The following is a 20,746-nucleotide window of genomic DNA, read 5'->3' on the forward strand; positions in this document are numbered from 1 at the left end:
CTTAAGAATATAAGTGAAATTCGAGAACAAGTAATTCTTAAACCATATTTTACTCTGTCCACTGTAAGTTAGGAGTAAGTCGGTGCATATCAGACTGATAAAGGAGAAGTCAGATGCTGTTATCTGATTTTACTGAATGAACCTAGTCTATAGCGTCTCTCTTGGTTCTTCTCCTAGAGACAATATAGTGCTCTCTTTTTCTCATCTGCATGGAGATGCTGTTGCATTTTTTTTTTTCCCTTGATGGCAATTTTGTTGGCCAGTTGACAGCTTAAGAAAATTTCTTCTCTAAGCAAATTACCTGCAGTTTGCCAAGGGCAGGACTGAGGTTTGTGTGGGAAATCATCTTAGTTGTTGTTCATTGCTGATTTTGTTTGGTGTCAGAGGTCTTTGCTGTGCTGGCGGTTTCAATTTCAGGACAGAGTGACAATTAGAGCAGTCAAAAATTTCCTCCTCCTTTTGAGGTTCTTTGCATGTTGATGCAGCTCCCCAAACCTTTTCCAGAGGCAGGCAGCCATATAATTTGCTGGAAAAGCAGTAAGGTAACCTTCCAGGTGCTTTGTACATTGCTTGTCTTCTCCTATCTCTGAAAAGGAATGTGATCACGAGGAAAAGAAAGTGGACTAGCAGCAGAGAGCCTGAGAGAGCCAGGGCACGAGCGGTGCCTTGGAGGTGCAAGAGCAGCAGGCAAGGACTTAGGCGAAAGTGCCCAGAGGAGCCCTGAAAAGGGGCCGTACTCGGTGCTGCAGAGGAAGGCAAAAAACCCCCGGGGACACTTGCTAGCCCACCGTGGGGGAAAAAAAGCCTTCCTCCCCCCAGCTGCAGGGCACGAGAGGCCATCTTTGTGGTGCACGAGCAGCAGGCAGCAACCTAGCCACAACGGACCAGAGGAGCCCTGACAAGTGGTCCTGCTCAGTGCTGCAGAGGAAGGCAAAAAACCCCCGGGGCCCAGTGCCAATCTGCCCCGGGGGAAAATTCCTTCCTGACCCCAGAGCTGGCGATTGGCTATTCCCTGAGCACGTGAGCAAGACCTGCCTCCTGGTCCCACAGGCTGGTCACGCCTCCCAGAAGATGCCCAGCCCCAGATTTCTTCAAGGCCGCTACCCAAGATGATTTTGCTCCTTTGGAGGAAGCTCTCCTCTTCGGGATCCACCCAAGACTCCTCCCAGGCATCTCCCAGAGTCTTTTAGCCTCTGCTTTACCTACCTAACACCTCAGGTAGCAGCCCCAGACTCCTCCAAGGAAGCTACCCAAGATGATCTTTCTCTTTTGCAGGAAGCTCTCTCCTCCAGGATCGACCCAAGACTCCTCCCAGGCGTCTCCCAGAGTGTTTTGACCTCTGCGTTCGGGACCGGAGATCCCAGCTACCTGCCCCAGACTCCTCCAAGGAAGCTACCTTTGAGGTTTTTTTCTTTTTTGGAGGAACCTCTGCCCTCCGGGATCCCCCTGTGACTCCTTCCAGGTGTCTCCCAGAGCCTTTTGGCCTTTTCTTATAGGGACGGAAGATCCCAGGTAGCAAGCCCCAGACTTCTCTAATGAGGCTACCCCAGATGATTTTTCTCCTTTGGAGGAAGCTCTTTCCTCCGGGATCCACCCGAGACTCCTCCCAGGCATCTCCCAGAATCTTTTGGCCTCTGCTTTATGGCCCTAAGATCCTAAGAAAAGATACCTATGCAAAGGCCAAAAGGCTCTGGGAGATGCCTGGGAGGAGTCACAGGTGGATCCCAAAGGGGAGAGCTTCCTCCAAAAAAGAAAAAAACCTCAAGGGTAGCTTCCTTTTAGGAGTCTGGGGCTGTTACCTGAGATCTTGCATGAGCAGCAGGCAGTAACCTAGCCACAACGGACCGGAGGAGCCCTGACAAGTGGTCCTGCTCAGTGCTGCAGAGGAAGGCAAAAAACCCCCGGGGCCCAGTGCCAATCTGCCCCGGGGGAAAATTCCTTCCTGACCCCAGAGCTGGCGATCGGCTATTCCCTGAGCACGTGAGCAAGACCTGCCTCCTGGTCCCACAGGCTGGTCACGCCTCCCAGAAGATGCCCGAGCCCTGTTCTCCCTCAACCTGGAGCCATCTCAGGGGCTTCCGAGAGTGGCCAAATGCCCGCGGCCTGATGGACCTTGGGGGCAAGAATCCTTCCCGCGCCTTCGGGCCGCCAGCGGGTGCTCCAAGGCACTGGGACCCCGGCAACATCTCTGCATCCCACTTCTTACGGCTGCTGCCACTGGTTCCGCGGGGAGTGAGGACGGCGAGCTCTGCAGTGCTCCTCAAGAAGGCATTCCCTTGGTCTTGCCACAGCTATCCATCCAAAAAAGCCTGATGGCCTCAGGCACCTCCAGGGCTTGGTGGTTCTTCTCGTCTCCAGCAGCCTGGTGCAGCCTCCGGTTGTCCTCCCTCAGCCCCCGGCAAGTAATTCCAGCGGCTCCTCGTGGACTTCGTCTGGGCTGTCTCTGGGCCGCCTGCCAGGCAGACTGGCAGTGGGACAGGGGAGGCTGCCCCTTTTATACTGCCCCGGGGCGTTGTGACTGCTGCGTTGCCGGGTGGTGGCACTGCGGCACGGGGGTGAGGGGGCCCCCGTGCGCAGCCCTGCCCGCCGCCCCTCGGCCCAGCATCCTTCGGAGGAAGGCCTTTGGGGCGCCGGCCCCGGGGGCTGTGTTGCGTTACCAAGTCAAGAAGTTTGGCAGAAAATAACCCCCCTTGCGTTCCAGCTTGTCCTTAGATGTCAGAGATGTCAGATGTTAGCTGGGGACGGCTAGGTTTAATTTCTTTCTGAGTGATGTCCAATTTGACGCTCTAAGTGCGGTCGCGTTCAATGTGCTGAACTATCACGATGACGGATGCACTTAATAGCCTACTGCACTCTCGGCTTAGCCGCGTTCAACACACGAGAATGACCAGACTTGGGGAGTTTGGTCGCGCTAACGAACTATCAGGACTAGATGAATGAGCAGCGCAGCTTATTAAAGCAACAGTACAGGTTCTTTTGGATTGCCCGTGATAAACAGACTGTCTGCAAAGCACGTGCAGGTGGCAATACAGTCGACTAGAAGCGCATTAAATGAGGAAAGAAAAGAGCTCTGAAGAATTCTAAGTTTCCCGGGGAAGCACTCGGTACAGCCAAGTGTTCGAATCTCACGCAAGAGGCGTCCCTGTGGCGGGGGGAGAGAGGCTCAGCCCGTCGAGTGATCCCAGAAGTCAGCGGTGTCCTCCTGACTTGTCTATGATGGTGTCTTCCCTAACATTTCTCCTCTCTTAAGCCCTTTTATATTTTCTGATTTTTTCGGTGGAGCTTGAGTGACTCTAGTCATACGTACCTTTCCTTTGATTGGTATAAAGTTCTCCTGCTTTGCTTTTAAAGGTGTACGCTAGAGAAAATTCAGAGCGCATGCTCAGTGGGGGGGTGGTGGCACCTTGGAGGTGGGTACCTTTGGGGATGGAGGTGTGTTCTGGTGTTGTAATGAGCAAAGTTCACCCAAAGGGCTTGCTGTTGCGTGTCAGTACCCCAGAAGTGGGCACGTGTGATATAAACCAGAAGCGTAGGGCGTTAGCTCGACAGAACCCCCGTTCTTTTACCTCCTTGCTCCAGTGGATTCAATGCAGGGACCAACCGTTCTCGTTCTGATCGTTCCGGTTGCCTACCCCTGCGATCACAGAGCCTGGCCGCGGCGTCTCGGCTCCGCTCCGCCCTCCGTGTTACTTTTCAGAGTCAGCACACCAAGCTCCCCTGGTGTTGCTGACATCTAAAGTTGCAGGTTATGTCGCTTAGGGAACTACCGTGGAACCGATTCTTTACGTGTCCACTGCGTTGCACCCTGGAGGTTCACCTTCCCGTGAGGGGTGGCGGGGGGCGTGTGTCATACCGACAAGTCACCTCCAGCAATCATTCCACAGGCTGTGGCTGTGCCCAGGAGGCCCGGGGGTCTCTCCCTGCCCTTGGTGGCCATGCCCTGGGCCCAGCTGCTGGGTGTCCCTGACGCCTGCTCTGCCACTCGGCTCCCAAGGCCAAGCCTGGTGCTGTTCCTCTTCTCTCGGGCCATGGCAGAAACCAAGCGTGCAGCGCAGAGACCGCCCCTATTAGCCGTCCCCTCTCTGCGCCAGAGCTAAAGCCTATGCGGCCCCGCAGCCAGGAGGAGCGGGGACTTGATGTGGCTGGACACAACCCCTTTTCCTGGGGAGAAAGGGGGGGTGATTTTGGCAGCTGCAGCCTGGAGGCAAGCCAAAGTGTAGCCAGAGCCCTAGGCTGGGATGGTGGGTGCCAACAGCCCGCCACGGAAGTAAGCCAGGCTTTGAGAAACAAGTGCGCGGCGGTGAGCCTGGTGTGGTGGAAGGAAAGGTTGGTGGTATTCAGACCTGGACCATTTGGATCCGTGACCAAAGCCCAGCCAGGCAAACGGCAGCTCTTCCAAACTGTCAAAATAGCCCATTGCTGCTGTCGCCGTCACATCCCCTTGTCCCACTGAAACCAAGCTGCGCAGCCTCTCTATTAAACGCACCCGTTGGCCGTGTTTCTACGGGATACAAAACGCGCTTCAGCCACGGGGTAAAAGCTTCAGAGCTCCTTTGTGACTCGAAGCTTTCCGAGAGTTCTTTGCCTACCTCGGTTTGTGGGAAGATGTTCGGATCTTGCCTCAAGCCCTGGCAAGTCTCCTTTTCCTTTAGGATTTAGTATTTTGAGTACTGAGAGATTGAGAGAGGTACTCTCCTTGCCATTTTGTGCGTTGGTGCTGACGTGCGGAAACAGACTCCACAGTCAGTGAGATTGTAAAGTAGGTATGTTCATTCAGCGCTGGGCAGCACGGGGGGTAGTCCCACCGAAGTCGTGCGCACCCGACTCGGCAGTTTGTCTCAAGCTTATACAGTCAAGTGTTACATATTCACAGTACGCCTATACATATGCATGACCTATCCCCGCTTCCTATTAAAATTAGCTCCGAGAGGTCATTTCCATAGTCTCCTCTCAACTGCGCTTGCGCAGTGCCTCTTTATGGTGGTCGTCTGGTGGTCGCAGAGGTGAAGATAGATGACTGACTCCTCTTCGTCACCGCTGGTAACCTTTTTTCTTGCGCAGGCTCAGTGGTTTCTTGCTATTCACCCAAGCCGCAAGACCAGTCTTAGCTGGCTCTTGGGGCCTGCTCCTGCTTCTTATGAGGAACTGTCTCTACCTCATTGGCTGGTCCTTGGGACCAGCTCTTCTTATCAAAGACTGTCTCTGCCTCAGCTAATTTCAACAATGTAAGCGCTAAACATCATCTTTCATCCCCCTTTATTATATCTACTGAGATTCTTTTGACTCCCCTTGCCTCAGCAGCTACTCCATCCCTGACCTGCAGCTGGTCAGGAGAATTGTGTCGCAGGTGGAATTCCACCTCTCTGACGAGAACCTGGCCAAGGATGCTTTCCTCCTGAAACATGTCCAGAAGAACAAGATGGGCTTCGTCAGCATCAAACTGCTGACGTCCTTGAAGAAGGTAGGCAGCCCGTTGCGTTGGCCAGCCGGGGTGGGAAGTGGCCTCCACGTGGAGGGTGCCTGGGTGTCTGGGTGTGCTCTGGCTGTCTGCGGTGAGGTGTACGGGGAGGTGCAGGCTCTGCTCAGGCTGTCTGTGTCCCGGCAAAGCGCTGGTGGTGCAGAGCTGGGCCCTGCTCTCTGCCTTCAATGGGCTGCAGCAGTTCTGCACCCAGGGAGGGTGGCTGGGGAAGCGGTGAACAGTCCTCAAAGCAAGCCCAGGGCGGGGTTCACCTCTTCTGCCCGTGGTTCCCCCAGGCTGCTTTGGGAGAGCTCGTCCTCCGGCGCTCAGGCTCCTTTACGTTTGGGTTTGGGGCTTTTTCTTTTCTTTCGTTTTTCCTCCTCCTCTTGAGCAGAATAACCCTCTGTGGCCCCTGAGAGCTGTGGCGGTGCAGCTGCTCCAGGGGACGGTTTTGGGGCAAGGACAATGCTTGGGGCGAGTCAGCGTGCGAGGCGAGACGCTGAGCAGCAACGGCACCAGGAGCTGTGCCGTGCTGTTGCCAACGGCACTGCGCCTGCCCGGGGTCCAGAGTGGCTCCCGCCGCCCCAGCGGCACCCCTGGGACTGCCCGAAGGAAGAGGCTCAGCCCCCCCAGACCCCTCCGGTGCTGGGGGACCGCCCCGACAGGGACCTCACCCTGCACCTTCTGCAAGGCAGACCCAGAAAGGTGAGGCTGCTTCTCGAAGGTGCCGTTGGCTGCGCTGCTCCCAGGTTGTGGAGCTCGCATGGGAAATGGGCAATAAAGAGAGATGAAGTTTCCAGGCACCTTCTGGCTGGTGCAGTGTTTTTTTTTTTTTTTTTCTTCCTTGTGATTTTTTCTCCCCCCTTCCTGGTCTTGCAGCTGCCCAAGGTGCAGCCAGACAAGGGGAGGAGGGTCCCTGCCTGGCCTGCAGCTCCCTCCCTCGCCATTCTTGGGGTGATTTGGGGTTATTTTGCTGTGTCAGTGAGGCAAAGCTGGGCTCTGGGGCTGAGGTCGGTGGGACCCAAGGAAGGGTGTGATGGTCTTGAGGCTTTGAAGGGCTTTGCACCGAGCCCTGTCCCCGCTGGAGGGGACGCTGGTGGTGTTCAAGACGAAGGCCTTGCAGCCCTTGTTGTTGTGTGTGTCCGTGTCCCCCCTGACCCCCAAGGTGTGTCCTTGTCCCAGGGGCTCCATGCTGGTTTCTGCGTGGGGCTGTGTCCGTGAGTCCTGCAGGGACCTGTCTGTCCTGGCTTCCCCACCAAAGGGCTGCTTCCCCTGCGGAAGGGGAGAGGGGAGTCATCCGCGCCCCCCCCCACCATCGCCTGCCCCGCTGGTGGTGACTCGGCCCTGGGGGTGGCTCGGTTCCCCTCGGGGCTCGCCGGCTCGGATATGGGGCTCAGCGGGGCTTTTGCACCTCGTGGATGCTCTTTCCCGGTGCCCCCCGCGCTCCCTCCCCCTCCCACACAGGCGTGGAGCGGTTCTGGAGAAACAGCTTTTAATTGAAAAGATAAGAGAAAAGGTCCCATCAAAGCTGGTCTGACCCCCCCCTAGCCCCCCCCCCGGCCATATACCCCACCCCTTCTCTCCCCCCCCCTCCCCCCATCTCCATCTCACCCTTGTCTAAGCCCCCCCTCACACCCCCACGTTGGTTGCCAGAGCCCTGCACTTGCTGGGTGGCAAGGAGCTCTGCGCCTGCCTCTTCCTCGGCTTGTCTGCCACGGCAGGTGGGGATGGTGGCAGGTCCATCCTGGCATCCTCCCACAGCTCCTGGGGCTCCATCCCGATGACGTTGAATATTTCTAGGCTCAGCATGATGTCGCTGAGCTCGGGGGTGCAGTAGTCAGGGGTGAGCAGCTCCTCAGGCAGCGAGAGCGAGCTGAAGTCGCGGTCGGGGGTGGCTTCGCCGGTGCCACCAGCATCCTCGGGCATGGAGCTCCTGCTGGGAGCATGCTGGCTGACCCCCACCCCATCCAGGGAGCAATCAAAGAGCACTAGGGCCTCTTGGAGAGCCACTTTCTCAGACGCTGCAAGTTCACCTACGGGCTCCCCAAGGGCTTGGTTGTGGGGGTCAGCGCAGGGGCTGGGGGGGACGTCGCTGCCCGGGGGGGACGTCGCTGCCTGGGGGTGCCCCCGCAGGGGTGGCCATGCCGCAGGTGTTGATCTTGGCCAACGACCCCTCGATGTCCTCGTAGCCGGGGATGGGTTTTGGCAGCACTGGGGTGGCTGCGGCCATCCCTCTCCCCTCTCCGCTGGTGCCAGCAGGGTCCCCAGGCATGGGGCCGCTGCTGGGACCATCCTGGCTGACCCCCACTCCATCCAGGGAGCAACCGAAGAGCCTTAGGGCCTCTTCCAGGAGTATCTCCTCGGACACTGCAAGGTCGCCTGCAGTGTCCCCGAGGGCTTGGTTGTGGGCGTCAGCGCAGGGCCTGGGGGGCACATTGCTGCCCAGGGGGACGTCGCTGCCTGGGGGTGCCCCCACAGGGGTGGCCGTGCTGGAGATGTTGATCTGTGCCAACTGCCCCTCGGTGTGCTGGTAGCCGGGGATGGACACCGGCAGCTCCAGAGGGGCTGGGGCCACCCCACTCCTCTGATTTTCGTAGGGTGCGAGGTATTGTGGTTGGCCCTGGGGGGTCCCTGGGTCTGCCCAGGCCAGGGGGGCCCCGCAGCCCCCGGGACCCCACAGGGCAGCACCCGGCAGAGAAGCGGCGCCTTGGCCGAGCGTGGCGGTGGCTGGTGGAGGCAGGTCGGTGGTTGTCCACTGGATGCGGAAGACCCGGGGGTCGAAGAGGCAGCCACATGGAGCCCTCTGCAGACCTGTGTGGGTGAGGGGGAGCCGTGCTGGGCCGGGGGGACTCTCCAGGGGCACCCGTCGAGCCGGCCCCGATGGCCGACATCCCCCAGCTCTGGGCCAGGGGCGTTGGGGAGCTTGTGGCCGGGGCGATCCCCACGGGGTGAGCTGCTGTGCTGGTGGGATGGGGTTGCAAATCAGGGAGGAGACTCGCATCTAGGAGGTGAAACGGGAGAGATGGCCCCAAATATTTGGGGAATTCTCTGCAGATTGGCTTTCCTGGGCACGCGCCGCCCGGGCGAGGGCAAGGATGCTCACCGGGGCTTGCTGAACCCCCACGCGAAAAGCGCCGGGGGGACGGGTGTGATGGGGATGGTGAAGGTGCCAGAGCGGACTGGGGTGCCATACGTGCTGGTGGGGCCTGGGGGGCCTGGGGTGCCCCCCCTGCCAGGGGTGCCCAGGCTGCAGGGAAGGGCTGCTCCTGCGCGGGCAGATGGTACAGGTTGGCTGAGCCTGAGAGAGAGAGACAGGAGCGATGGCCGGTGGTCACCTCCGCTGTTGCCCCGCAGGAGCGTCCCTGGGCTGCAGGGGTTGGGGTCGGTCCCTGCTTCGAGGGTAGAAGGTTCCGGGGAGCACAAATGGCTGAAAAAGCTGGGGCGCCGGGGGGCCCCAGGGCCCAGGCAGTGGGAGCTGCATTGGTGGCCGCGCCATGGTCCCTTCTGGCTGTTGGCTGCTAAGGACTCTTTGGCGTCTCCCCGGAAGGAATGCGGGGGCTCCCTGTGTTCCGCCCCACCCCCAAGAGCCTCCCCAGCTCCTCCTGGGGAGGGAAAGGGTTAAGGGAGGCTGGGGTGCCCCCGGGGCCTACAGGTGGCTCTCAGGGTCTGTGGGTGCAAATACTCTTTGCTTTCAATAGTATTTTTCAGGTGGGGGAAAAAGAACAAGTTGATTCAGCCAAGCCGAGTGGGGACCAAGCTGCAGCTGCACCCACAGCCTCCTTGCGCCAGATGGCAAATGCATTTGTGACTATTGCCCATGCTCCTGTTCGCTGCGTTGACCGGAGTGACGCAGAAATAGGAAAAAGGACCTCGAGGGCGCAAAGGAAGGGCACGCAGTGTCGCTCGGTGGCACGCTTTCCCCCAGCCCTCGCTCCAGTAATGCTGTCAGGTCTTTTAGTCTCCTGATGGGAAAAGCAGCAGCTCTGGATCCCCCTCGGAGGGGGCGGCGCTTTCCCTGGGTGCGTGACACCCAGGAGGAGACAGCACCCGCCGCCGTGTGCTCCCAGAAAAGGACTGGATTCTGCACAACATCCGATGTCGGGGCGCTGGGGCTGTCTGTGCTCTATGGGACCCCAGGGATGGGGTTAGTACATCCCCTCCTCATGCTTGGAGGATTCGGCGCTACCAAGGACACCCTGGTAGGAACACGGGCCTCTCGCTCCCGCTGTGTGAACAGTGTGTGGGCTGGGGGAGTCGGGACAACTGCTGTGAACCGGAGGCCTAAGATCTCTCCTGGCCTGTATCCTGTTAATTAAAGAGATTGCTCTCTGTTCGTGAGGCACCTCTGGCTGCAAGATTGTGCGAGGCCAGGTACTGCGTAACTTGTGGCAGGGACCGATGCTGGGGGCGTGAAGGCAAGTGCACTTCTAAAACCATAAAACTTTATTTCATTTCAGAGCGCAGCTGAGCCAGCCCGCTCCTCAACACCCTGCCATCTGCACCGCTGTGGCTGGGACCGGGCAGTGCTGCACATGCCAAAGGCCACCAAGTCACACCCGTGTCCCTGCTGCTTTGCCGGGAGCTTCTGCGATGCGAGCGATGTTCTGGGGGCTGATCTCTTGGACTGCAGCTACTCCATGCCTGACCGGCAGCTGGTCAGGAGGGTTGCGTCCCAGGTGGAATTCCACCTCTCTGACGAGAACCTGGCCAAGGATGCTTTCCTCCTGAAACATGTCCAGAAGAACAAGATGGGCTTCGTCAGCATCAAACTGCTGACGTCCTTGAAGAAGGTAGGCAGCCCGTTGCGTTGGCCAGCCGGGGTGGGAAGTGGCCTCCACGTGGAGGATGCCTGGGTGTCTGGGTGTGCTCTGGCTGTCTGCGGTGAGGTGTACGGGGAGGTGCAGGCTCTGCTCAGGCTGTCTGTGTCCCGGCAAAGCGCTGGTGGTGCAGAGCTGGGCCCTGCTCTCTGCCTTCAATGGGCTGCAGCAGTTCTGCACCCAGGGAGGGTGGCTGGGGAAGCGGTGAGCAGTCCTCAAAGCCCAGCCCCAGGGCTGGCTTCACCTCTTCTGCCCGTGGTTCCCCCAGGCTGCTCTGGGAGAGATCATCCCTTAACCAAAAAACTGCAGGGAAGCACTGGTGGTGTGATGTACAGGGAAGCTGTGTCTTCTTGCCACGGTCCGGGAGCACAGGGGACCTTCTCCCACAAGTCCTGAATGGGGGATATTGCCTTGCCACGACCTCAGGTTGATGGGGTTGCAGCCTGCCTGGATGATGGGTTTAGGGTGGTCCCTGCCTGGGGAGACTCACAGTGACGCAGTGGCCCCTTCTCTCCCTCAGGTGGAATACCTGACGCATGACTGGTGGCTGACGCTCTACGCCCTGCAGTTCTCAGAGCTGCTGGAGGTGAACGAGGAGGGCACCAAAGTGAGGCGGTGGGTGATAGCATATGTCCATACATTCTGTATGGTATGTCTAAATATTTTTTGGTTTTAACATTTTGTACCAGCCATGGAAACTGGTTTGCTGCTAGATGACTGTAAAAGTGAGATTTGGTAAATAATTATTAGAAATCTTATACTAACACTATGATTGAAAAAATAGAGGTGTAGCCAAGTAATTAACTAGTAGAGGTAGTTACTCCTAAGTTTTACAGTTCTTTGCTCTTATGACTGGATGTTCCTGTACATTAGATAAGATTAATATTGAAACTGACCATATATGACTGAAACCATGTTAAGCTCCAAGATCAAAGAACAAGGATGACGAACAAGACTTGAAGGTCAGCCAACAGAATTTCAAATGGATCGGTGGTCGCAAAAGCAGCCCTTCGACTCAAATGAAGAACCATTGCGCATGATCAGATGTAGGCAGTACTATGGTACTCAGCACTGCGCGCTGGTGCAGTACAAGAGCCTGGGGAGCGCTTCAGCCTTGAGGAGCCTTGAGGACCTCAGCCGCCAGAGCTGTCCGCGTGGCGAGAGCATCAGGGTGGTCCGGCTCTGCGGGAAGGGCTCCGAGAAGACACCCGGGGCCGAGAGGGAGGTGGCAGACGAGCTGGTGGACCAGCCGGGTTGGAAAGCGCAGGCGGTGGCCGTGACCTTCCCCGACGGCCTCGGGGACTCCCTGCTCTGCAGCTCCCCGGAGTTGAACGGTGCCCAGGCGTTGCCACCCCTCCTCCTGCACAAGGACCCCTCGGCACCCTCCTGGCCCGGCAGCAACTTCAAGCCCAGCAATTTCGGCAACGCCTTCACTGGATTGCTCCTCGCCAGCAAAGTCTTCCCTTTGCTGGGGACAGGCTTGGGCACAGGCAGCTGCTACGGCCTCTGCTCCAGCACTGAGAGCACTCGTGGCTGCGGCTGGGGGAGTGGGGTGGGTGCCTGGGCACCCTGGCCCAGCAGCCCCTCTCCAGATGCCAAACCTCTTGCCGGCAATCCTCCGGCAGCGACGTGGGTGCCTGAGCCCCTCGGCCTGCGGGATGCGGTGCTTTGCCTGCCCCACTGTTGTCCCAAAAGTGGGGTCGTTTACCCCGGTGTGCAAAATGCCAATAGAGACACAGAGCAGAAGTATTTTATTCCAATTTATGTTTACGCAAAGATGGGGGCTAGGTGGTAATCCGCAACGCTAGCACCCCTCATGCCTAAACGGGCAAGCAATTTATACAGTTCAGTTATATATATTCGATTTCCAAAGTTCTTCCCCAAACTATTACTGGGAGTAGCTTATCTAGCATAGTTCCTATTGGACTAAAGTTTCCCTGCTTGGAATTAAAGGTACAGCGTTCTTTTCTTCTACAGCGCATGCTCAAGGAGAGAGTGGGGGGGGTAAGTCTTTTTGGTGTGGAGTTGAGTTGGTGGTCATGATCTCCCCCTGCCACCTTTACCTTTCCTCCAGTTTTCAAAGATTTTTCTGACTTCATGCCTATTAGCAATTATTCAACTTTTCGGCGCCTCCTGGGGTAGGATGTTCCCTTCTTATCAGTCTTTTAGTTCTTCTTCAGGGGCACAGTTGTTAGCAAGGCATGCATTGGTTATACAAAGGGGATCTTGCTTCACAAGACCTTTGTGGCCTTTTTCATGTGGCTTAAGTACATAATTTCTTAAGTACATCATTTCCCCCCTTTGGGACTATGAGATCTCTTCATATGAGTCTCATGAGTCTCACTACTTCATTTTATCGTTCTATATGCTCTAGCCGTGGCTTGTAAAACCAGTCTCTTGATAGAACTTAACACAAAGTATGAGTGTAGTAACGACAACAGTGATCGAAGTTTAAATTAGGTTTGCCAGCCATCCAGTAAGGGAGGATCCTGTTCCATGTAATATTTTATTTAACCACCCTATTTCCATTGTTGTTCTTTTTCTTTCTTAGAAAAACTTTTTTCTAAGTCCGAAGGTAATAGTCCCCAATTTAAAGGATTGTCTGCCAACTCAGGTGGAGGGAGACGAGCGGTTACGCTAACATTCTGGATTTGCCCAAAGGACTGGATAAGCTGTAAAACCAAATTCTCTTGACCTACTGCTAGTACCAAATGGGATATTATAATATTCAGGTTCTTCATTCTCTCAAAGTTCAATGGTCTCAGATTAGCTGAAATTTGAGTTTCCCAGTCTGTGGCTGTCCACTTTTCCTGATCTGGTTCTGGTGCTCTTTTCACTGGCGTGTAATGAATCCAGGAGTCCATTCCTTCTACTTTGGCTGCAGTATAGGTTTTCAGTAACATGGTGTAAGGTCCTTTCCGCCTTTATCCAACAGGAGAGAGACCTTCTGATTCAGATACCTGTGTAGTGAAGATAAAGCATGCGAAAGAGAAATCAAATACTCTTTAACATCAGCCTGCCCTTTTATACGCATTTGGTCTCCTGTGATGTTAGAAAGATTCATGGGATATGCTTTCCCATAAACAACCTTAAAAGGACTTACTTTCTCTTTGACCCTAGGAGTTACTCGAATTCGTAAAAGAGCTATAGGTAAAATTTCTACCCATTTAAGATGTGTTTTCTTGACACAGTTTAGCAAGTTGCCTTTTAAGAGTTTGATTCATTCTTTCTAGCTTCCCACTTGATTGTGGCCTCCAAGGGGTGTGTAATTCCCACTTAATCTGTAAAAATTTAGAAAGCCCTTGCATGACTTCTGCAATAAAATGAGGCCCATTATCAGAGGAGATTCCTTCTGGAATACCAAATCGGGGTATTATTTCCTTCAATAAGATTCTAATTACCTCTCTAGCTCTTTGTTGGTACGGCAAGGGAAAGCCTCTGGCCAGCCAGAAAAAGTATCTACCAATATCAATAAATATTTATATTGGTTATACCTAGGTAGCTCTGAACAATCTATTTGCCAGTATTCCCCAGGAGTTATTCCTTGTTTCACAATTCCTCCTATAACCTTTTTCCTAATTTTTGGGTTATTAGCACAGCAGATGGTACACTTTTTTCACTACCATGTCTGCTACCCTTTGTATCTTTGGTCCAAAAATATTTTCTTTTCGCAGTTATTGTCAATCCTGTATGCATCTCCTGATGTAATCTCTTGAGCAAAGTTTCCATCATTCTTTCAGGAATCAATAGCGGTGTTATCCACCAACCTTGTCCATTTTTGGAGCAGTCTATCTGTTCTGCTAGTTAATCTTCCTTCTCAGTACATTTTGGTGGTGGTAATTCTAAACGAGGCCCTGGAATTAAAGCCTCTTCAAATTTTGGCTCCTTTAGAGCTGCCTTTTTAGCAAGACAATCGGCCTTCCAATTTCCTTTTATAGTTTCACTATTTCCTTTTTGGTGGGCTTTGCAATGCATTATTGCTACCACCATCGGCTTTTGAATGCTCTGTAATAGTTCTCGTATTTGTGCAGCATGCTTGATTTCAGTTCCTTGTGTTGATAGTAGTCCTCTCTCTTTCCAGATGGCTCCATGGGCATGTACAACTCCAAAAGCATACTTAGAATCTGTCCAAATATTAACCTTTCTCCCTTCACTCAGTGCCAATGCTCAAGTTAAGGCCATTAGTTCTGCCTTTTGGGCTGATGTTTTGGGAGATAAGGCTCGTGCCTCTACTATGCCATCTAAGGTCGTCACAGCGTATCCTGACAGTCTCTTCCCATCGCGAACAAAACTACTGCTGTCAGCATATAACTCCCAGTCTGGATTTTCTAACAGAGCGTCTTTAAGATCCTGACGGCTAGCATATATTTCCTCTACAGTTTGTAAGCAATCGTGTTCTGGTGAACTCTCCGCTCAATCAGTGGAGAGGAACACTGCAGGATTTGTAACTGCAGTAGTCTTGAGATCAATGTCATCTTGTTCTAGCTGTACCACTTGGTATTTCAGCATACGGCTGAGGGACAACCAATGCCCCCCTTTTTGTTCCAAAACTGTGACTACCATATGTGGTACATACACAGTAATTTCCCGAGATTCCGCTGCAATTAAGATGTCATCTCCATACTGTAATACAGTTCCCTGTCCATTTTCTTTTCTCCAAATCTCTAATTCATTCACCAGCTGATTTCCAAAAATAGTTGGGCTATTCTTGAAGCCTTGTGGTAGAACTGTCCAAGTATATTGTGTCTTTCGCCCTGTTTCAGGATTTTCTCACTCAAAAGCAAAAAGCTTTGTTCACTGGTGAGGGTAGTTAGTAACGTATACAGGTTTGCAACTACTGGATGTGTATCTTGTACTCTCTGATTTATTGCTCTAAGATCCTGGACTAAACGGTAATCTTTTCCGTTAGCTTTCTTTACTGGTAAGATAGGTTGTATTATATTTTGACTCACATTCTGTTAGCAACTTATATTTTAAGAATTTTTTGAACTATTGGTACCAAGCCAGTTCTCGCTTCTAATTTTAAAGGGTATTGTTTAATTCTTACTGGTGACGATCCTGGTTTTAGATCAATTCTTACTGGTTCCGCTCTCTTAGACCTTCTTGGAACTTCTCCTGCCCAAACGATGGGGATCACTGCATCTTCTGTTTCTCGAGGTACCTTGTCCCTTTTGGGATTTGTATCCTGTAACAACAAGCCTACGGCTTCGACATATTTAGATTCTGGGATTAAAATTGCAACTTCCCCATCCTTGAATCTGATTTCAGCTTCTACCTTTTCAAGTAAATCTCTACCCAGTAAAGTTTTCAGAGAATTTGGCAAATATAAAATCTGGTGAGTAACCCATTGTTTTCCAAGTTTAAATTTCAGGGATTTGAAAAATGGCCAGGTCTCACGAGTCCCTGTCGCACCAATGACATTTATGCTTTTGTTACTTAAATTTCCTTCTAGTGTATTGAAGACCGAATACGTAGCCCCAGTGTTGACTAAAAATTCTGTTTCCTCATCTCCCAGCTTTGCTTTAACCAGCTTAGGTTCTGCTGGGAGAGGTTCCTCCGGTCCCCATCAGTCCTCTCCCCCTGCTCACTTCAAAGGCTTCTCTCAGCACAGCCACAAGTACACTTGATTCCTCTTTCCTTTAACATGCCTCTTCCTTAACCCTTTCCTCTTCTTGACCGCTGTAGCCAAACGCACTACCTCATCCATTAACTTCCCTGGTCATTCAGGGACATGTTTAGAAAAATATTTTTCTTGCTGCACATATCCCAGATTTCCACAATAGTAACATTTTCTTCTAGTGTTCCTTCACATTCTCCTTCTCTTTTTCTAGGTCTTAGTTCAGACCCTGTACCTGATCATCTTTCTTCCTAATCCTTATCTCACTTGTAAATTCCTTGCAAAAGCAACTGCCAATAAATCAGCCTCTTGTTGCTTTGCTCCTCTTCTTTTTTTTCTCTTTCTTTTTTTTTTTTTTTTTCGTTTCTGCTGTCGGGGGCCATTTGACCCACAAGGACACTAATTGCAAGTGCATCATTAAAATTCTGTTAGCAGAGCTTGTCTGAGTCCCCCAAAATCACTGGGACGCTCATCAGGTCTCTGCCTGCATTCTTGCACTTTTAGTCCAGTTTACCAATTTACCCCTAGTTCTCCACATGCCCTAATGGCTTCTGTTAAATTTCAGAGCCCTGTCTGACAAACGGCTCGGTCTCCTACCCTGTTATAGTCCCAGTTTCGATTTTTTTTTTTTTTTTTTCCCCTAGACTGTTGTGCTAGTTCTGCTCAGGGAAATTTAACATTCACCCTTCTCCTTTTCTTATAGGGACATCAGATCCCAGGAAGCAGCTGCAGCCTCTTCCAAGGAAGCTATCCTTGAGATTTTTTTTTCTTTTTTGGAGGAAGCTCTCCCCTCCGGGATCCACCTGTGACTCCTCCCAGCAACTCCCAGAGTCTTTTGCTGTCTCTTTAGGGACTTGAGATCCCGGGTAGCAGCCCCAGACTCATCCAAGGAAGCTATCCAAGGTGATTTTTCTCTTCTGCAGGAAGCTCTCTCCTCCAGGATCGATCCAGGACTCCTCCCAGGCATCTCCCAGAGTCTTTTGACATCTGCTTTACGTAACTATCTCACATATCAGACCCAGACTCCTCCAAGGAAGCTACCCTTGAGGTTTTTTCTTTTTCAGAGGAAGCTCTCCCCTCTGGGATCCACCTGTGGACTCCTCCCAGCAACCACGAGAGGCTTTTAACCTCCCTTTTAGGCACCTGAGATCGTGGGTAGCAGCCCCAGACTTCTCCAAGGCACCTACCCAAGATGATTTTTCTCCTCTGGAGGAAGCTCTTTCCTCCAGGTCCACCTGAGGCTCCCCCGAGGCATCTCCAGAGTCTTTTGGCCTTTTCTTGTAGGGACCTCAGATCCCAGGTAGCAGCCCTGGATTCTCCAAGGCAGGTACCCAAGATGATTTTTCTCTTTTGCAGGAAACTGTCTCCTCCGGGATCAACCCAAGCCTCCTCCCAGTTATCTCTCAGAGTCTTCTGACCTCTGCTTTTGGTACCGGAGATCGCAGCTACCTGCCTCAGGCTCCTCCAAGTATGTTACTCGACATATTTTTTTCTCCTTTAGATAAATCTCTCAACTCTGCCAGCCACCTGAGACTCCTCCCAGGCATCTCCCAGTCTTTTGACCTCTGCTTTACATACCTAACATCTCAGGTGGCAGCACAGATTCCTCCAAGGAAGCTACCCAAGATGATTTTTCTCCTTTGTTGGAAGCTCTCCACTCCACGATACATCTGAGACTCCTCCCAGGCATCTCCCAAAGTCTTTTGACCTCTGCTTTCGGGACCAGAGATCCCAGGTAGCAGCCCCAGACTCCTCCAAGTAAGTTACTCCAGTATTTTTTTCTCCTTTAGGTACAGCTCAACTCCGGCAGCTGCCTGAGCCTCCTCCCAGTCATCTCCCAGAGGCTTTTGTCCTCTGCTTTACCTACCTAAGATCTCAGGTATCAGCCCCAGACTCCTCCAGGGAAGCTACCCTTGAGGTTTTTTTCTTTTTGGAGGAAGCTCTCCCCTCCGGGATCCACCTGTGACTCCCAGGCATCTCCCAGAGCCCTCTGCTTTCAGTACCGGAGATCGCAGATCAGATTCAACAAGGCTATAAAGAGGGTCCCGCCGGAGGACATTTTGGAATCAGTCCTCCCGAGAGCAGCGGATCTGCAGTCAGGGACTCCCCCTTGGGTCGGGACGCCGCCCGAGGTAACTCCTCGAGGTAGAGAGCCCTCATCTTTTAGGTGAGTGATACGCGCATTTTGAGTCATCATTTTAAATCTTGAGAATTCTTAAGTCGGCTGTGTAGTATTAATTCCCCTTACATCATTGAGCCTGTGGTTTACAAAATGTTACCGGAGTTCTAACTAACTTTTTACTAAAGAATAAAGCTGAGCTTTAACACCTGTGGGATTTGATTGTGCGTGCCTCTGTGACATCCCTTCGAGTGTAGGTTAAAGCTCTGCCAAGGAGGCCCGCTAGCTCGTGAGCCAAGACCCCCTTCTCCCTTTGAGAAAGGCGAATCCCATCTGACACCAGCAGGCCTGGGGCCGTGCCGGCCACCCCATTATCGAAAAACCCAAAAGTCTGGTGGGGGACACCAGCCACGACCCACGTATTAACAGACCGGGTCCGTCTCTTTCTTCCAGTGTCGCTGCCCGCAACTGGAAGGAGAGAGGGAAAAATAACCCGTGTTCCAGATTCCCCTCCCAACCATCCCAAGGCCCCAAAGTCTCTTTCGATCGCCCTCGGACCACGCGTTGCAGCTTCGTCGCCACCCAGGCGGAAGAGCAGTAGTGGGCAATAGCCCGTGGGCCGTCCCAGGCTAGGAAGTTTCCCAGTGCTGCCCTGAACCCGGGCCCCGGGGAGGCAGCAGGCTTCCCTAAGAGGAGGCTCTGTCCGGCATCTCGGACCCTCTGTTCCCCTCAGAAGGGAGTCACCCACACCCCTAAGCCGTCTTTGCTTCCTCGGGGAGGCGGTCGTAGGGTAGGGGGTAGGCCTTTCTGACCGTGGCAACACCTCTGGCGTAGCTGGTCCGAGCTCCACAGCCTTCCTGGACTGGCCTTCCACCTCCGGAGCCTCAGGCACCTGGGAAGGCGAGGAGGGGGTTCACCTGCTGCCCCCAGCCTGGCCTCGCCTCCTTTCCTTTTCCTTTCCTTTCCCCTTTCCTTTCCTTTCCTTTCCTTTTCCCTGTCCTTTCCTTTTCCTTTTCCCTGTCCTTTCCTTTTCCTTTCCTTTTCCTTTCCTTTTCCTTTCCTTTTCCCTGTCCTTTTTCTTTCCTTTTTCTTTCCTTTCCTTTTCCCTGTCCTTTCCTTTTCCTTTACTTTTCCTTTCCTTCCCTTTCCCTTTCCCTTTCCTTTTCCTTTCCTTTTCCTTCCCCTTTCCCTTTCCCTTTCCCTTTCCCTTTCCCTTTCCTTTTTCCTTTCCTTTCCTTTCCCCTTTCCTTTCCTTTCCTTTCCTTTCCTTTCCTTTCCTTTCCTTTCCTTTCCTTCCTTTCCTTTGCTTTCCTTTCCTTTTCCCTGTCCTTTCCTTTTCCTTTTCCTGTCCTTTCCTTTTCCTTTCCTTTTCCCTGTCCTTTTTCTTTCCTTTTTTCCTTTCCTTTCCTTTTCCCTGTCCTTTCCTTTTCCTTTACTTTCCCTTTCCCTTTCCCTTTCTCTTTCCCTTTCCCTTTCCCTTTCCCTTTCCCTTTCCCTCTCCCTTTCCCTTTCCTTTTCCTTCCCTTTCCCTTTCCCTTTCCTTTCCTTTTCCTTCCCTTTCCCTTTCCCTTTCCCTTTCCCTTTCCCTTTCCCTTTCCCCTTTCCCCTTTCCCCTTTCCTTTCCTTTTTCCTTCGCTTCGGAAAGGGCTGGGGGTGGCGCGGCCCCTGGGCCGAGACCTGCCGCTCCGCTCCGCTCCGCTGCGGGCCGGGCCGGCTCCGGGGCAGCTCGCCTCGGCGCCCGACTGCCGGTTGCAGTGACAGCCGGGCAGCGGCCCCAGGCTGCTCCAAGGAAGCTCCCGGAGACGAGGGTTCTCCTCTGGAGGAAGCTCTCTCCGCCGGGAGCCACCCGCCACTCCGTCCGTCCTCGGGTCCCCCTTGTCCCGGCAGGCTGCGCTGGGGCCCGGGAAGGGCCTCGGGAGAGCCCCGGGGCTGCGCTGGGGCCGGGGCCGGGGCCGGGGCCGGGGCCGGGGCCGGGGCCGGGGCCGGCTCTGTCCTGGCGGCGACCCCCCCTGCGGCGGGGGGCACGGGAGGACCCCCTTTGGTCCGCCCCGGGACGGACTGACAGCGCTGCCCTCACAGCGGGGGGGGGGACGGACTGACTGACAGCGGCGGGGCGGGGGGTGTCGCCCCCCCTCCAGGCGCTGGGGGACGGCATCGCATCCCCCTCGGCCGCCCCTTCCTTCCCCAGGCAGAAGAAACGGACGGCGGGGGGGGCAGGGCGGCAGACAAAAGGGGGTCCCTCGCCTCCCCTGCGACACACGGCCATGGGGGCTTCCTCCCCTGAACCGCTCCGCTCTGCCACAGGTTGCCGCCAGGTCCCCGCTAGCAAGTGGGCCCGGGGTTCAAAAAGCAAGTGTCCGTGTGTGTCTGTGTGTGTGTGTCTGTGTGTGTGTGTGCGGGGGGGGTCGTGGGGGCTGTGTATCTAGCTCGGTAGCTCGCTCTCTCGAGCTAGTGCAACTGTAATTGCCGACAAGGTAACAGCAACTATCGATCCCAGGAGCACCTGGTGTCTATACAGTATTTTGATACAAACTTATCATCTCCAAGAAAGTAAATCGCAAAAAAAGCAAAGCCAGCAGCAGGACAAGCAGCACCGGGGCAGATGAGATTCCCCCTTTTGGGGAGGGAGTGGGTAAGTAGCACAAAAATGCCCGGCGGGAGGAGGAAAAATGGAGAAGCCTTTCCCAGTTCCGACTTCCCTCACCCACGAGCTCTCCGGCCTGATCACACTGACT

At 54.0% G+C, this 20,746-nt stretch overlaps 2 protein-coding genes across 2 annotated transcripts; one reads left to right on the forward strand and one right to left on the reverse strand.

The window, feature by feature from the left end:
• Window positions 1–5,307: 5,307 nt before the first annotated feature.
• On the forward strand, window positions 5,308–19,769 carry LOC128136629 (uncharacterized). The gene is made up of 8 exons (XM_052776553.1): window positions 5,308–5,461; window positions 9,157–10,248; window positions 10,796–10,933; window positions 11,345–12,066; window positions 16,743–16,795; window positions 17,249–17,360; window positions 18,269–18,405; window positions 19,657–19,769. Exons 2-8 carry the CDS (start codon window positions 9,991–9,993, stop codon window positions 19,767–19,769), a joined length of 1,533 nt encoding a protein of 510 aa, XP_052632513.1. The 5' UTR covers window positions 5,308–5,461; window positions 9,157–9,990.
• LOC128136628 (proline-rich protein 22-like) lies at window positions 7,076–9,277 on the reverse strand. The gene is given in 5 exon segments (XM_052776552.1): window positions 7,076–7,567; window positions 7,569–8,061; window positions 8,209–8,269; window positions 8,652–8,825; window positions 9,232–9,277. Coding segments are annotated over 5 exon segments (1,266 nt in total).
• Window positions 19,770–20,746: the final 977 nt, after the last annotated feature.

Source organism: Harpia harpyja, chromosome Z (assembly GCF_026419915.1).
Source record: "Harpia harpyja isolate bHarHar1 chromosome Z, bHarHar1 primary haplotype, whole genome shotgun sequence".
In the NCBI taxonomy this organism is placed as follows: Eukaryota; Metazoa; Chordata; class Aves; order Accipitriformes; family Accipitridae; genus Harpia; species Harpia harpyja.